Source organism: Eurosta solidaginis, chromosome 3, assembly GCF_040869045.1.
Source record: "Eurosta solidaginis isolate ZX-2024a chromosome 3, ASM4086904v1, whole genome shotgun sequence".
Classification (NCBI taxonomy): domain Eukaryota; kingdom Metazoa; phylum Arthropoda; class Insecta; order Diptera; family Tephritidae; genus Eurosta; species Eurosta solidaginis.
Window position 1 is genome coordinate 163,980,164 of NC_090321.1, and position 18,126 is coordinate 163,998,289.

At 39.7% G+C, this 18,126-nt stretch overlaps 1 protein-coding gene across 1 annotated transcript; it reads left to right on the forward strand.

Annotated features, from left to right (window-relative positions):
- The first annotated feature begins 10,415 nt into the window (after window positions 1-10,415).
- tej (tejas) lies at window positions 10,416-14,030 on the forward strand. Its single transcript, XM_067777747.1, has 9 exons — window positions 10,416-10,749; window positions 10,805-11,608; window positions 11,678-11,800; window positions 11,915-11,991; window positions 12,050-12,191; window positions 12,254-12,472; window positions 12,547-12,666; window positions 13,622-13,662; window positions 13,727-14,030. The coding sequence occupies exons 1-9, from the start codon at window positions 10,561-10,563 to the stop codon at window positions 13,950-13,952; spliced, it is 1,941 nt and encodes a 646-aa protein (XP_067633848.1). The 5' UTR covers window positions 10,416-10,560; the 3' UTR covers window positions 13,953-14,030.
- Window positions 14,031-18,126: the final 4,096 nt, after the last annotated feature.

The following is an 18,126-nucleotide window of genomic DNA, read 5'->3' on the forward strand; positions in this document are numbered from 1 at the left end:
TTTATAGAGAGTTTTAGTTTCAGAAATATGGCTACAAATGTGGAAGCCAAAACAGAGATTTTTGAGTTTTGTTGTTCCACAAGTAGTAGATTTTGTGACCACAACTACATCGCGAATGATAGGTGTTGTGAAGCATAACATAGTTTTTTTTGAATTGTTTCGTTTATTTAGTTTATCAGTGAGGATTCACATACCAACCCACACAGGAACGAACAACTATGCTCCAGAACCCTAATCCTCCTCATGTAGTCAGGCTATCCGAACACCCGCCAACTCATAACATTCTAAATTATTAAATTTTTTTTATACTTTTTTTATCGGAGAGTTTTTGTCTTAATTTTGGTTTTGGTTTTTTGGAGTTAGTTTTTACAAAGGTTTGAGTTTTTTGGTGTACGTGTTACGTTAATACGTCCTTATAAGGTTATGAATAGGTTTTAACCTACAGGTATACTATATGCATACCTCTTCATCAATACAAACATTTTTTTTTAATCGAAATATATATATTTTGTATAAATTTTTTTGGTTGATTGTGTATGAAGCGCTAATACATGGGTGCGTGTTCGTAGACACTCAAGGTTTATAGCATTTAACATACATATATTTCGCTTTGTCGTATATTCTCCTTTTTGAGATTACATCGAGATTACGTAGCTATTTGATATATTGTTTTACATCAATATTTTTTTATACCAATAGATATATATTTTTTTTTATAAGATTCAGTACCTATAGGATTGAACATACACATATACAGATATCCTCTTTTATAGTTTTTTTATACATATAAATATTTGTTTTATTAATACACGTTCTATTTTTTTTATATTACATGGTTTGTTAATATATGGGTTCGTATATGCGAATAGTCAATTCAGAGGGAATTTAACGTGCATCTACTGTCCTTAGATCGTATATTTTTTTCTTTTTTTTTGATTACATCCAAAATTTTTTTTCTTATATTATTACTGAAATAATTTGATTTTTTTACTACTATTGGCGCTGATACGGTGGTGTGGGCTAGCCGAGATTAAAATTTTATAGGATATAATATACATACATACATACGCAGTCATCTCGACATATATACATGGTCTTTACAATTGTTTCATTACCAAAAATTTTTTTGTGTTTTTCGTTTAATCCGTTGTTACATATCAATTTGCATAGGGTTTAACCCGCATATACATATATTTTATATTGATTTAAATTTCCTTTTGATTTTTTTTAAAGCGCTAGTACGTGAAAGCGTGTATGTAGACACGCAAGGCTCATAGGACTTAACACACATTTCGGGTTTTATACTATAATTTTTATTTTTTTTTTTGGGGTTATATAAAGATTCTATATATATATACATTTACAGTGTGTCTTTTTGGCAGGCATGCTTAACGAACGAAACGATATCATTTCGTTACGATAATCAACGTTAATAAACGAAACGAAGTCATTTCGTTTCGTTTATTAACGTTAAGAACGACAAATTAACGTTAATTTGACGATCTTAACGTTAATAAACGAAACGAAGTGACTTCGTTTCGTTTATTAGCGTTGATTATCGTAACGAAATGATATCGTTTCGTTCGTTAAGCATGCCTGCTTTTTGGTGCCTCGTACACAAAGATTTTTTTTTAAGTCCAAATTTTTTTTTAATCATTCGTATGAATCACGCGCCACCGGCCTATAATACACGAGCAAGAACAAAGACAGCCAACATGCCAACAGAAGACGCAAATAAGCAAATGAATGAGGGTGATCCCGCATTCATCGATCTTTCAGATAGGTTCGTAGGTACGAAAAACAAAGGGGATGAAAATGTAGGCGGTAGTGGCCAATGCGCACAGCAAGGTATGATACAAGCAGTAACGACTAGTACGGGGACAATGCCCAAACAATATGGCCAAGCCCAAGTTACCCAATCGGTACTCATCCGGCCACCGTCGTTACCCTTTCCGCGCCCCCCTCCGGTTCACAATTTCGCAACTAATGTTACGGCCAGTAGGCCTATAACACCAAACATACGTGAGGAAGTGACACCAATAATAAAAGGTATGATGGCGGAAACTCAACAAGCCCTTTTAAGTGAAATGCGTGCAGGCATGCAGGCGATGTTTGAAACTGTACGCAGTGCTAGTGTCGAAGTGGGAGCTGGCAGTCAAACAAATAGGCCACGGATACCTTACAAAAAAAGGAGGCATAACTTTAGCAGCGAGTCAGCAGAGTCGAGGCGTTCGATACCTGAAAACGAAAGAGTTAATGAAAACGTCAACAACAATCTTAATGCAAATAATAATATTCCTGTTAGGTCGGCGGTAGGTCCGTTACCGGCGTTCAACAGTCAAACAAATCAGCGTCCAATCCTGGGCCCTACAGCGGCAAACAATCGTTCCTCCTCACAGAGAATACTACCCGAACCTCAAGACAGGGCTGGTACCTACCGAGCTGAAATTAACATAGAAAAGTGGGGGATCAGTTATCAGGGTCACCGCGATTCCATGACCATAGAGGACTTTGTATTTAGGGTGGAGTATTTGAAAGAGCAGTATGGCTGTTCGTGGGTTGAGATCATTAGGGACTTTCATCGCCTGCTAAGTGGAGAGGCTCGCGAATGGTACTGGTTGTACATCCGAACAAATCGCAACTTAGACTGGCCAAGCTTACAATTCGCGTTACAACGGCAGTTCGGATCTTAGCTCACGGATTTCGATCTAATGAGAGAGATCACTGAACGCAAACAAAGGCCCGGAGAGACGATTGATGACTTTTCACGCTGTCGGCATACTGCGTTCGCGTCTAAGGAACCCCATACCCGAATACGAAATGGTTCGGCTTGTCAAAGGGAACTTGCGGGAATCGTTGGCCAAATTAGTATACCCCATTGCAGTTTACTCCATAGAGCAACTCCGTATGGAGTGTAAGGAAGTTGAAAGGTGTTTTCCTCGTAGGGATCGAGTTCCTCAAGGCAGATTTGCGCCTCGTTCATACCAAGTAAACGAAATTGTTGGTACGTCGCCGGAAGAGCAAGAGTCTCCCGGAGATGAGGGTCAAGTCTCCGTAGAGGAGTTCCGGTATCAGCGCGTTACCAAACACCCATCATCTCGTGACCAAGCAAGTCGTAAAAACCTGGTTTGTTGGAATTGCGGTGCCGAAGGACATGCATTCACAGATTGCATGTCGCTTCAGAGGCGCATATTTTGCTTTAAGTGTGGGAAGGCGGACGTCATCACGCCGAAGTGTCCAATATGTAACCTATCGGGAAACGCGAAACGGAACGCGATGACAGCGGGGGTATCGCGCTCCACACAATTCCTGCTAGAGTAGACGCGTCGACAAACACATTAGAGGAAGACCTCGTGAGAGGGGGCGATCAGCAGAAATTACGTATAAAACCAAAACCAACAAATGATAGTATTAATAACAAAACAAATAACCCGGCTAGACTGTCCTTTGAAGAACGTATGAGGAGGTACAAAGAAGCCCGCGAAAGAATCTTTGCAGACTGCGTGCTACTAGGTCGTCGTAGGGTGTCACGTAAGATACTGAAGGCGAGGGAACGATTTCGAAACCGGAAGATGCTACGTCGAGCAGTTGTTGCCACTGTTAAAAGGGCAGACCGAGATGACCCACGGGTGTACGCGGACATCGAAATAAACGATGTCCAAAAACGAGGGCTACTGGACACAGGTGCATCAGTTAGTCTCTTAGGTCGAGGATGCCGTGAGTTAGTCGAGGAGTTAGGGGTACCTATTGAACGTTTTATTTCAAAGGTTACAACTGCAGGTGGTGGCGCACATACGGTATTAGGAAAGCTGACTATACCTGTCAAATACAAAGATTTAGAGAATAATATAACGTTTTACTTATGTCCATACCTTGAACAAAACATTTATCTCGGGATAGACTTCTGGCGCGTTTTCCAATTGGCCCCAAATGTCATAGATGTAAATGAAATCGATTTGTCCAAGTTAGAGCAGCAGATGATGACGGCGGAAGACAGGAATGAACGGCGTGTGCTTCATGACCTCACGGCAGAACAACAACAGCGCTTAAATCAGGTCGTCGAAAGTTTCAAGACGTTTGAAAAAGACGGTTTAGGTCGTATTCCGCTGGAAAAACACTTTATTAAACTCGTGGAAGATGCAGTTCCTGTGACAGATCGCCATTACCCACTATCACCTGCAATGCAATCTATAGTTTACACAGAAATAGACAAAATGTTAGAATTGGGGGTAATTGAAGAAAGTGAGAGCCCATGGAGTAATCGGACCACTATAGTACGTAAACCCGGTAAAAATAGGTTTTGTTTAGATGCCCGAAAATTAAATAATTTGACCATTAAAGACGCTTATCCGCTGCAGAATATAGAAGGCATAATTAGTCGCATAGATGATACCCATTTTATTAGTAACGTGGATCTTAAGTTCGCCTTTTGGCAGATAGAACTGGAAGACAAGTGTAAACCATACACCGCTTTCACAGTCCCGGGGCGTCCCTTATATCAGTTCGTGGTCATGCCGTTCGGACTCTGCAATGCGGCGCAACGGTTATGCCGACTGATGGACCGAGTCATACCACAGAGATTGAAGGCAAACGTCTTTATATACTTGGACGATTTACTTATAATCGCTCCCGATTTCGACTCGCATCTGCATACGTTGCAAGAAGTCGCCATTTGTCTGAGAGAAGCAGGATTAACAATAGGATTAAAAAAGTCAAAGTTTTTTTTCAAGGAGTTGCCTTATCTAGGATACATTGTGGGCGGGGGCATGCTTAAAACCGATCCCGAAAAGGTAAAAGCAATCGTGAACATCCCGGTACCGAAAACCATGAAGCAAGTTCGGAGCTTCCTAGGAACAGCCGGTTGGTACAGACGGTTCATTAAAGATTTTGCGGCGATAGCGGCCCCGTTGACCGATGCCCTTAAGAAGACAAACAAATTCGAAATGACACCTCAAGCAGTCGAGGCGTTCAATAAATTGGAAAGGGCACTTACCTGTTCGCCTGTCCTAAGACACCCGGATTTTACCAAACGTTTTTGGGTTCAATGTGACGCCTCGGATTATGGCATAGGAGCGGTGTTATTTCAAAAAAATCACGATGATTCCGAAAGCCCTATTGCTTATTTCTCTCAGAAACTAAATGATTGCCAATGCAAATATAGCACTACCGAGAAGGAATGCCTCGCGGCTGTGATGGCGGTGCAAAAGTTTCGCTCATATATTGAGCTGATGCCGTTCACAGTGGTGACAGATCACGCCAGTCTTAAGTGGCTCATGGCGCTAAAAGATCTGAGTGGTAGATTAGCGAGATGGTCTTTGCACCTTCAAGCATTTAATTTTGAAATAGAGCACCGGAAGGGCTCTGAAAATGTGGTTGCAGATACACTGTCACGGTGCATCGAGGAGCTAGCTCAATCATCGCTAGCGGGATTGGATACGGTAGAGTTTGAGTCTGAGGAATATTTAGATTTGATAGGCACGATACAAAAAAATGCTGAGCGACTGCCGGACGTGAAAGTCGAAGACGGGTTTGTTTTCAAAAAAATGATTGCAAAAGATGTAGAATTGGAGGAAAATGAATGGAAGTTGTGGGTGCCGGCAGCATTGACATCGACCTTAATCGAGAATGCGCACTGTTGCGAAACAGCTGCGCACGGCGGTATGGCAAAAACTTTGCATCGCTTGCGACGTTTATATTACTGGCCAAACATGGTAGTACAAGTCCGAAACTACGTCCGCGACTGTCAGGTTTGTAAGGAAAGCAAGCCCAGTAACGCTATTTTGAAACCTGGTATAGGATCTGAGGTAGTTACCGAACGACCCTTTCAGAAAATTTATATACACTTTTTAGGCAAATACCCTAGGTCCAAACGAGGCAACGCCTATATCTTTGTAGTTGTGGATCATTTTTCCAAGTTCACATTTTTAAAGTCAATGCGCGAGGCTACGGCCACCAATGTTGTGATTTCATAAGTTTGGTGTGCCAGATATAATACACTCAGATAATGGGCAGCAGTTTACCCCTAAACACTTTGCCAAAATGATAGAAACGTACTGCGTTAAACACTTGAAAACCGCGTTTTACCCGCCACAATCAAATGCCGCTGAGAGGGTCAACCAATCGGTCTTGGCTGCTATCCGTTCATATTTAAAAACAGACCAGAGGGATTGGGACCTATATCTGCCAGAGATTGAGTGCGCGTTGCGCAGCGCCGTACACTCTGCAACGGGTGTGTCGCCATATTTCGCCTTATTCGGCATGAACATGTTCACCAGCGGCGCAGACTATAAGCTGGCTCGGAAACTAAATTCCCTTAACGACAACGAATTACTGTTGCTGAACTACAGCGACAGAATAAGATTAATGAGAGAGAAAATTAAAGAAAATTTACACGAAACCTATGAAACAAACGCGGCTCAGTACAACAAAAGAATCCGTGAAGTGCGCTTTGTACCCGGACAAGAAATATATAAGCGCAACTTCGTATTAAGCGACTTTAATAAAAATATAAACGCAAAGTTTTGCAAAAAGTTCGTTAAGTGCAGAGTAACGCGAGCGTTAGGCAAAAACATGTACCTGTTGGAAACGTTGTCGGGAAGAAGCTTAGGGGCGTGGTATGCCAAGAACCTCAAACAATAGTCCTCCTTCATTCACTCAGTATTTCTGCGGCGACGAGGGTCAAGTCGTCCGGAGAGCAACAACCGATCGATGATGTCTACCAACCTGAAAGAAAGATAAACAAAATATCCATAAAGTAACTCGCTTATATGTGAATTTTAGACATAATAATACTTCCCGTAAATCTATCTCCGGCGATGAGGGTCAAGTCGTCCGGGGAGGTCCAACATCCAGTATATAGTATTATACACAAATGCCCGGCTTAGCTCGCGGAGCAGGAGACAGTGTCAGGTCGTGGGCGTCCCCGCGTTGGGCTTCATTCAGACCTTGGCCCGCTCGGATGTAGAGAGCCTCATAGGTATGTGCGTAGTACGCTGTCAAAACAGCAACATTAAACTACAAATTTAAAACATATGGACAAGAGAACCGAAAAATTACCAGCGGGTCCATCCTAAACCGGGGGTGGTATCCACAGCATGGTTGCACAGAACACCATTCTGCGTTGGTGGCCGTCGGCCGCGCGTGTAAAAAAGTACCCTGGGTAAGTCCAACACCGGTTTGGAGACCAAAACTATATCCACGCAAAACACTTATGTTGACAGTTTTTTTGTTGGGTACCCAACATAACAACAATCACATGAAAATCACCAACTTCCACTGACAGAGATACAATTTTTATTTTTCGCCTTCGGAGTATTGTTCTCGAGATTAATACGCGTCCGTTGAAACCTCTCTCGATATTTTTTTTTGGGAGCAGTCGATCCCTTTATTCATAGTAAAACTTATAAAAATCGTGTTTACCAAAAATGTAAACACGAGAAACGTCAGATGAAAGTGCCCAAAAACACCATTGTGAACTCACATAAATTCACAATGACGAAAAAAGCTTTAATGGTAAGGTTGCCGGATGGGCGTGCATGATATGGTATGATGATAAGGACCGGGATAGATATAGGGTGGTCATGATTGCGATAGACAAAACAAAGACCGTGGGAAACGGCAAATGGAAACGGTTCTTTTCAGCGGTTGGTATAGTATAAAAGGGGTAACTGGAGGAGAACAAAAGAAAAGTAAAATATAGCAGCATATCAGGCTAAAGTGCGCGCTCCGCTTATAAAAGGAAAAAACATTTTGATTTTTGCGTGTGATAAAGTTTTAAAATTCCCTGTGCGCGAAGATCCAGAAAGGATCAGTTTAGTGCCGATAGCAATAATTTTTAAGTTTTGATATAAGGCAAATTGCCTTCAATTAAAAAAGCGGTTTCGGTCGGTAATTTTAAAGGAAAAAGGCGACACAAAACCCAATCCCCCAGGACAGGATTTCTTTGCTGCGTAAGGATGTGGAATATTTGTTCACCTGTGGGAACCGGAGGTGGCCAGTGAAGCCTTTTTCAAGCGCCAGGAAATCGAATTTTTACAAATGCAACATTTTTTTCCAACTTCAACATCCTTGTTTTTAAATGCAACAATTTTTGTTCGCAACTTCAATATCAAATTTTTGCGAGTATCAACAATTTTTACAAATTCAACACCATTTTTATACAAATGCCTAAATCGTAATTGCATCTCATCACGATTTTGGTATTGCAATTTCATCACCAATAAATCCTTTTATTTGCATCTCGGAAAGCTGCGTCCAATTGGATTTGTCTATTCACCTAGCCATTTGCCCTAACGTTGGAGCGACCTACCTCATTATAGCATTCAGCAAAAAAGTTCACCATAACAAAAGCTTTTTATGGTAGATAGAAATTAACAAATGAGTCAGGGTAGTCTAAAAATTGTTTTTTTCTTATCCCAAATTGTAAATTGTATAAAATTTGAATATCACATTGATGTGCATTGACATATATCCGAGTCACTATAAATCCTATCCGTTTTAGTCTTAAACGTAATGTTCATAATAGATCAAAAATTTATAAAATTGTAAGGCGTCTATCAGTCACAAAATATACCAGAACGATTAATTAGGCTGTTTTTTTTGGTTTTACCTTTTTTTTTGCAGAGAGGGTATAAACCCTGCACCAATAACCCCCCAATCCCCACATAAAAGAGCTCTTTTAGGCAGGCATTAGGGTGTGTTTTAAAACTCTTTTTTTTTATATAACTCCAGTTGAGTAGATAAGAGTTTGGTGATTTTGGCGACAGAAAGACCCAGAAATATAGTCCCAAATGAATATTTGTCATACAGTTTTTTTTTATACCGAATTCATGTGCACATTTTGATTCTTTTTAGGTTGATTACATTCATAGGCCTGTTTACACGTTCATACTTTTATATGTTTGCATAAAGATATAAATTTTTTTTTGCGAAGAAAGAACCCATATGTGTTAAATTAAAATTTACATATATGTATATATAAATTAAGTTATTTGAAGAAAAATATTATTGAATCTAAACGAAGCTTGATTCTTTTTGTATAAGATTTTATTTCATTCGTGTATAGATTTTAAGATTATGTTTATAAAAAAAATGCGTTATTGAAGTGAAAAGAGAAGTAATATGGCTTGCTAAATTCTTTTGGGGCGGGATGTAAGGATGGAATGATGAGGAGGTAAGTAGGAGTATGGAGCATGGCATTAGGGTGACCGCAGAGTAGGTTGCACGATGCGAGCGGTCCAAGGTTGGGTGGGATTCCTGTTGTGCGGTGGGTAAGTGAATCCGAAGAGGTTAAACGGAAGAAAATAAATATATGTGTGCGTCCGGTTCCAAGATGGCGGGTTGAGAACCACGGCCTGCCAAATGTACTGAGCTAGCTAGGGCCACCATCGGGAACCAAAGCAACGTGTGCGTGACACATTCCATGAATTGCCCGGCGAACCCCCTTCTTAAAGTTAACTACCCTGAGCTCGCAGAATAGGAAAGCGATCTCCCTAGGGAGACGCGCGTCGATCTAGCTCGACTTTGATCTGGATAACGTAACAGGCTAAACTTTAACCTATCCCGAATAAACCACATGACACTTTGCAGCAGGTTTCTTTATACTCTCGTTAGAGGATATTGCTGACAATTTGTGAGTGTGCGCACCTATTGGATGAGGCGAAGCACTGTTACAACAACAACAACCATTACAGATATGACAGTACAGACTACATAAGTTCTATTTAGGTCATCTCTCCACAATAGGTTTAATGAAGTAAACATAGTAGTTAACGTTATTTACCTCCGAGGAGATTAAGACTCAATTTACTTCGTGCTACATACATATTTCATGCCGATTCCGAACATCATTTGCAAGGCAGATGAATTTTCACTGGAAAGCTTTTCATGGGGGGAAGTGCTTGCCACACCACTGCCGCGGGGCGACTCTTTTTACAAAAACATTTTTTTCTAAATGAAGTCGATCAAAAATCTTTTAAATCGTTTAATGAGGACACAAATGCGTATATAATGTTTGATTTCGTCCAAACTTAAACTTCCTTATTTGTTTCTTCACTTTAGGTAAAAGTCCTGAAGTACTCACTTGGATACAGTATACTCGATACCTTTTACTGAGTATGAGTACTAGCATGGATACTTTGATCCGAGTATTTTAGACGAGTACCGGTATCGACACTTTTTCTAAACAAATTCGAAATTCCTATTCCACAATTATTGTTCTCCCTAGGAGAAAAGAATTAGAGGAATTTTTCCGCGGGAATAAAAAAGTCCGCGAGAACAAAATTCCAAGGGAATATTTAGAATTGAGCTAATTAACTCAAAAGGAACACGCCAAAACATCTCATGTAAACATGGGGTAAGGGCGTCAAAATAATCCATTCAGGAAACTCATCTCTATAATAAATCGATCGATGCATAACGATAGAAAGCGACTATTGTTTTTTATTGTTTACAGTTATGAATTTCTACAGGCTGTGTTTTTGGTAGCTTATGTGATTCTTTTAATAAGTTTTAGCGCCTAAGTACTTTGAAAGAACAGGAAGAGATAAACTTTTAATCAAAATGGAAATTGGGTATCTCCAAGAAGTTAAGGCAATAATTAAATCATTGGTTTTGTCCTGTCCAAACAACATAACTGTAGATGCACTTAACCGAGACTATCGGAGCACAGAGGGAATTCTAATTCCATTTAAAAAGCTCGGCTTTCAAACGTTAGAATCATTTCTCCGTTCTATTCCTGACACTATACACGTACGTAAATAAAACCTTGACCAAAATTTATGTTATATTCATATTTATCTTACAGGTTTATGGTAGTGGATCAACTGCTTGTGTTTCTGCGGTAAGAAGTGGAAAGTCGGATCACATTCACCAAATGGTGTGCGAACAGAAAAAGACAAGGGCACGAGCAAGAGGCAAGCGATCTCGAGCAAGGATTAGCCAATATGATTATAATAACTCTGTCAGGGTACCTCCTGCGGGACAGAAGGGACAGACATATTCTAAGAGATACACTAGTGACAACCTTCCCACAAGCAATATTCAGTTTAATCATACCATGACACGAAGTACGCCACGAAACACCGTTATAAAGTGCCAACCACTGGAATTGTCGGCATCATTTACGGCGAAAAAGATCGCCAAAGATTCCATGACAAACGCAAATGGGACGCATCGAAAATTATTCACAAGTCCACAACCAACAAATCAAACAGAGCAAACCCGCATTATAAAAACTGAACAATCTAAAACATCCTTATATCAAACAAATGAAAAAGAAAGAAAGCAGCACCCACAGGATGAAATTTCACAGAACTCTATTCAGTCAACATTTGATCCTGTGCATAACGTTGAAAAGCTTTTAGAAAAATGTACACTTCGCGACGATGAACATATTTCAGAACGATCGAAGTCATCAAAAATAGAAATAGAGAAAAATAGCTGGCCGGCAATCAAGTTTCCACAAAAAATTACTTCAAGGATATCAAATAACAACACAGTAACTGAAAGCAGCGCTGTCACAACTCGCAAAGTGTTTGAGTTAAACAATTCGCTTGAAGAAAAAAAACGCCTCGATGACATGGAAGAGGCAGTTCCGGCGTATGCCGCGGTAAGATTTTTAAAGCATAATCCACGAAACGTTTGTAATTTAAGTTGTTTGATAACAAATTTTCTACAGGATAATTTGGTATTTAGAATGGACTTTCCAGAAAATACGATGACATTTGGCAGAAAAATACCAAACTACAAAATACCAGACAATGTGCGACGTGGCTCTATCATTGGTATATTTATTTCAGAGGTAATATAATACGTTTATCGCGTAAACGATAAATATTATTTCATATATCGCTTATCGCTATAACAACATTCATTTAAATATTATTAATTATTAGTCAAATAATTTATTTTGTAGATTCATAGCCCGTATAAGTTTTGGTTCCATATATATAAGGAACACCATGAATTAGACGCACTAATGCTCCAAATTGAGTAAGAATGTAATTCCTTTTTTTATTGTACTTTTTAAAGAATTTAAAATATATTCCAGACGTTTTTACACATCACTTGATGCTGAAGAATTTTGTATACCAAGCGTATGTATATGTCCTGGTCAAGTATGTGCAGCTCTGTACAAGGGTTTATGGCATCGTGCGGAAATTCTATCCTCAGTTATTGATCATAAGACCAAGGTATAACATTATTGTATCCGTATAATTTCTTGGCATTTTACATATCTGTATGTTATTTTCAGGTCCTGTTTGTAGATTATGGCACAGTTTCCGAAGTATATATAGAAAATATTAAATTCCTGCTGACAGGTTTCGCAACATTGCCAAAGCAAGCCATTCGCGGGTCTCTATCGCACATTCGACCAAAAAATTTGCACTGGTGTCAAGAATCTATAAATTGTTTTTTATCGATGTCCTGTGAGTTAATGCTTTATGGACAAATATCCGAAATTTATGAGGAGGTAAAATAGTTTTTTTTTTAAATAATTCTTGTGTGTCTAAACTAAACCTGGGTTTCCCAATTTTGCTGTTTTAGAAACGTACAGTTTATATGGTCTTATGTGATACTAATGGCAGTGAGGTTGTGCAGATAAACAGAGAGTTGGTTGAGAAGGGATTCGCCCATTACGATGATGAGTGGCAAAAAACTGATAAGGTGAACAGTTTTCAGTAACAATTCTGTGTATATAAGTGCATAAGCCCAAATAAAATATTTTTACGCGAATGAAAACTAGTCGACAGTGATGTTTGCATATTAAATATACTTACTATTTTTAAGAATTTGTTTTCTAGTGTTATATATGATATATGTTTATGCACATGCCTTGCATAGAATTTAAGAAGTAAATAAATATGTATTTATTTATTAATAAAATAATGTAAACGTTTTCAAGTAATACTGCATTTATACTAGTTTAGCATTTGTGCTTTCACTTTTAACAGGCGGACATTCAAACTCGACCGGCCCACAAATAATTCGTACACCCTACTCTGTTTACAGGGAACACTTCAATTTTCAAATTTTTCTTATAGAATACTAAGTTCAGAGTGCCTGTCTTGAAAGATCAGTAACAAAACTGTTTTATAGTTTTTTCTTAATTTGCAAGATGTTTAAACTTTTTTCAACTTTTAAAAAATAGAAATAGAGTTGAGAATACAGATATATAAAATATTACACTGAACTGATATTTATTACTTATGAAATTGAGCATGCTAAGTATACTAAACAAGCTCACAATTAATTCATGATACCATTTTAATATGAAGATTCCGCACGAGCGACTCGAGGTGAGGGAATTAATTGTGGGTCGGACTAGCATACATATATTGAAGAAAAGTGCAATAACGTTTGGAAACGTTTAAAGTACCTTCACACAAATAATGGTAGAACCGCAAACTATATAATTTAAAAATAATAACTATTTATATAATCACTTTCCGGACTTTGCTTCCAACTTATATAATTTATATTGCTTTATTGCAAAAGAAGGATTATACTTACGCCTTTTTCAGAATAGCAAATTCACTAATGCACTTTTATGTACGATGTATACACTTGGGGACTAACAATAGCCCACACACTAAATACTTCTGAATATATTTATTTTCAGGGAAGGCAAAGATTACATCATCTCCGAGAAGATTTCCCGACGTGAGATCTCAATTTAAGTATGATAAAAAATATATGCCTTTTATTTTTTATGTGCTTATAACAGGTTCTCGATGCTTGAATTGGGCGAATATCCCTCATATGCTGAATTGATTGATCTTAAAAACAAAGGCATAGACTACGAATGGATCATAGATCATAGTGTATTTCATCCAGGCCGATTGGATTTACATGAAAACGTACCTGATGTAATACGTAAACTTCCATTTCAATTACTGACGACGAATCCGTTCCGAAGAGATATTTATTTACAACTACAACATTTCATGTAATTGCCTTTAACTTTAAATTTTATTTTTAAGTAGTAAGTCCAAACTAATAAATGAAACTGATAGTTATTTATTATAAGAGTTTTTGATGAATGCATTTCATTTGGAATAATTATAACTTTGGTTGCAGCCCCAAAGGCATACAATACTTTTTTGTAAGTTCGGAATAATAAATAAAAAACTTTAGTTATTATTCCTTTTTGCATCCCGGACCAATTAATTCTTTTTTATTCCATGGATTGCATTCATCGGACTGTAATACTCGGAGGAATGCATTCCGCTTTCCTTTGCACTCCTTTGTGTGACTTAAACTTCACTAATGTTTGTCTTGTTTAATCAGTTCAGTAAACTACAAAAAATACTAAATTTCACTCTTGTGCTAGTTTTGGCGACCTTTTACGTAAAATTATGAACATACTCCTCACCAGCGTGGGTTGCATTCCGGGGTGATTGCATTCCTTAACAACTCTGTTTATTTGTCTAATAAATTTAAACTGAAGTATTCATGAATGCACTTAGAAACCAGATGTAATGGTGAAAATGAGGTCAGCCTAGAAATCCAAGGGAGAGTTAATTTATCGATGAGTGCTACTCTGAACTAAGGCTATTGGGAAGTAAAGTTTCTTGCCCTTAGACAAAGCGGGCAGCCTCAAAACATCTGTTTAACCCAATCTAATTTCTCCGGAAGGGTGCAGAACCCAACCCCGGCCCAACGAATCTCTTTAGGACGGTAGGCAATGGTTGCATCGAACGGGGTGTTCTGGTTTAGGACCCAAAACTCGTCGACCCCGTCATTTCTTCAAAACTTTTGTGGCACCTCGCTGTTCAGGTCCAGATCGTCTCGTAGTCTGCGGCTTAGCGTCTCCCACTATCTGCGCGTTAGGGGAAGTAGATGTGCCCGCGGTAGATAAACCGGTCCATGAGTGGTGCCACGGTCGCTACTTAAACGGCACCACAGGGATCAGGAAAAGCCAGTTTTGATCCGTATATACTTTATCAAAGGTATTTTTATACAGATCTCTACTCCTGTTCTTAAGATCACCCCCTAGTGGGATATTCGCGGGGCTATGCAAGGGGAGTTCGCTTTTGGGTAAGTTGACAATAAAGCGTACTGAACGAAGCTATGCACTCTCTTCTCCGCTGAAGTTGACAGTAAAGATTCCCTTCGTAGTAATGAGGTCTTCGTTTTAAAGTTGGCAATAAAGTTGATCCGCCCTGAAGGGTAAAGCAGCCTCTTTATCTATTCAAACCTAAGCATATATTTTTCAATGATTCTTCTGCGGAAGGTCAAAGAAAAGGTTGATCACATTTCTTAATAGTGACCCCGGAGTATAAATAAATAAATGTAAGGCCCGATAACCTCCGAAGAGATCTAAGGCCGAGCTTCTCTTCCAATTTGCGTCGTGCTCCTGTTGTTGTTGTTGTTGTTGTTGTAGCGATTAGGTTACTCCCCGAAGGCTTTGGGGAGTGTTATCGATGTGATGGTCCTTTGTTGGATACAGATCCGATACGCTCCGGTAACACAGCACCATTAAGGTGCTGGTCCGACCATCTCGGGAACGATTTATATGGCCACATATATGGCGAACCCAGGGCATACGGTGTGATAGGCGGAGCACGCTACCATCACACCACGGTGGCCGCCGGAGTATACCTGTTGAATAAATGGTTGACTAAGCAGAAGCCTGTTGTATGTGGATAATAATTAATTTTTTTGAAATGCTTGCAACAGCGTTAGGGTATGCTGATTCGGATCTAGTGTGAATGTGATGGAACTTTAAGTAGTATAATCGAACGCATATTTCATACAGTCCGATATGTGACCCGGCCTATGAAAAGGTGGCTTATAACTCAAAAAATAAATTGCGAGAAACAGCTGTTAACAGCTGTTTTTTTTTAGTCATGAGCCACCTTTTCACAGGCCGGGTTGTTGTTGTTGTAGCAATGCTCGCCCCACCTAATAGCCGCGACCAATCACAAATTGTCATCAATATCCTCTAACGGGATTCCAAGGAAACTTGCCGTTTCAACAGGGGTGGACCATAAGGAAAGGGGTGTTTAGATGCGTTGGTTCCACATTACAATTGAAGAGATGATTGGTGTCATGTGGGGACACATTGCAAGCGGGGCATACATTTTGTATGTCGGGGTTGATTCTGGATAGGTAAGAGTTTAACCTGTTACAGTATCCAGAACGAAGTTGAGCAAGAGTGACACGCGTTTCCCTGGGGAGTATGCGTTCCTCTTCCGCGAGTTTTGGATAATTTTCGTTAAGCACTGGATTCACCGGGAAATTCCCGGCATAAAGGTCCGACGTCTGTTTATGGAGTTCATCAAGGACTTGCTTGTGTTTTTTCACTTCATACGGCTGGGTTCTCAGGTGCCGTATTTCCTCAAAATGCTTACGGAGGTGACAGATGCCTGTTGGGATGCCCAGGTTTCTGGGTATTCAACAGGAACTGTTTGGTCAGCATCTCATTTCTCTCCCTGATGGGGAGTATTCTCGCCTCATTATGCAGATGGTGTTCTGGGGACATAAGAAGACAGCCCGTGGCGATTCTGAGAGCAGTATTTTGGCAGGCCTTTAGTTTCTTCCAGTGGGTGATTTTTAGGCTTGGCGACCATATGGGTGACGCGTAGCACGTAATCGGCTGGCTGATTGCTTTGTATGTAGTCATGAGCGTTTCTTTATCTTTTCCCCAAGTACTGCCAGCGAGGGATTTGAGGATTTTGTTACGGCTCTGAATTCTCGGAACAATTGCGGCTGCGTGCTCACCAAAATGTAGATCCTGATCAAACGTCACACCCAAGATTTTGGGGTGTAGGACAGTCGGTAGCGTAGTGCCATCGACGTGGATGTACAAAATGGTCGACATTTGGAACGTCCATGTTGTAAATAAGGTCGCGGAAGATTTAGTCGGTGATAATGCCAGGTTTCGCGAGGCGAAGAAACTGGAGAGATCAGGGAAGTAGCCGTTTATTTTATTGCATAGCGCATCGATCTTTGGGCCTGGGCCTGTGGCCATTATTGTGCAGTCATCGGCGTAGGAAACGATTGTGGCTCCTTCCGGTGGTGAAGGTAGCTTAGATATGTAGAAATTAAACAAAAGTGGGGATAGGACACCACCCTGTGGCACCCCTTGTTTAATTCTCCTTGGTTTTGATGTTTCGTTTCTAAATTGCACCGATGCCTTCCGACCACCCAAATAATTTGCGGTCCACCTTTTAAGACATGGGGGAAGGGTAGACCCTTCCAGGTCTTGCAGTAACGAGCCATGGTTGACCGTATCAAAAGCTTTTGATAGGTCTAACGCTACGAGTACTGTTCTATGGTGGGGATATTGATTCAAACCGCAATTTATCTGGGTGCTAATGACATTTAGCGCGGTGGTAGTGCTATGGAGTTTTCTGAAGCCATGCTGATGAGGGGCTAGCTGCAAATTTGCTTGGAAATAAGGGAGCAAAATGGCTTCAAGCGCCTTCAGGCCGGGTCACATATAATAATAATAATAATATCCAACAGTTTGTACCCTCCAAATCCCGCCCAACCGACACGAGGGGCGCATCCGCATGAAATACGATTTTTTTATTTTTGTTTGCCGAGTTGTTGTACGGCAGGGGCTTGTTAAGCGTTAAGTTTTAAAACTGCTTAGCTACAGATAATATTCAAACTTATCAGCTAAGTAAGACACTAATAAGGTTGGATTAAGTACTACTGAAGTAAAAGTAAAAACTGTTTTTGAATTGATTCTAACCTATCTGCATGAACTTGATAGCGCGTATTCCAGACTATCGATCCATATTCTATTATCGGTCTACCCAATGTTGTAAAAAGGATTTTCGTACCATAAGGATTGCTAAGTTTTTCAATAGATTTACGAATGCATTAATATGAAGGTTGAAACTAAGCTTGCTATCCATTGCAACACCCGAGTCAAGAAACTCATATTACTTTCTCCAGCTAATTTGTTAATCGAAAAGGAAACTGGCTGAATAGTTATACGTGGAAAAAAATCATGTATTTACATTTCCTTAAATTTAGTAGCATGTAGCTTAAGTCTCACCAAATAATATGAGCGTTTAGATATGATTGTAACAAATTTCTTTCTTCGGCTGACATATACGACTGAAACAACTTAAGATGTTGTTGTTGTTGTTGTTGTAGCGATAAGGTTGC

What these genes read in the sequence shown, in the direction of transcription:
- tej (XM_067777747.1), top strand. Translation starts at nt 10,561, where the DNA reads ATGGAAATTGGGTATCTCCAAGAAGTTAAGGCAATAATTAAATCATTG. An exon ending in TATCCGAAATTTATGAGGAG is followed by an intron (nt 12,473 to 12,546) that starts GTAAAATAGTTT and finishes TTGCTGTTTTAG; the next exon opens with AAACGTACAGTTTATATGGT. An exon ending in CTCCGAGAAGATTTCCCGAC is followed by an intron (nt 13,663 to 13,726) that starts GTGAGATCTCAA and finishes TGCTTATAACAG; the next exon opens with GTTCTCGATGCTTGAATTGG.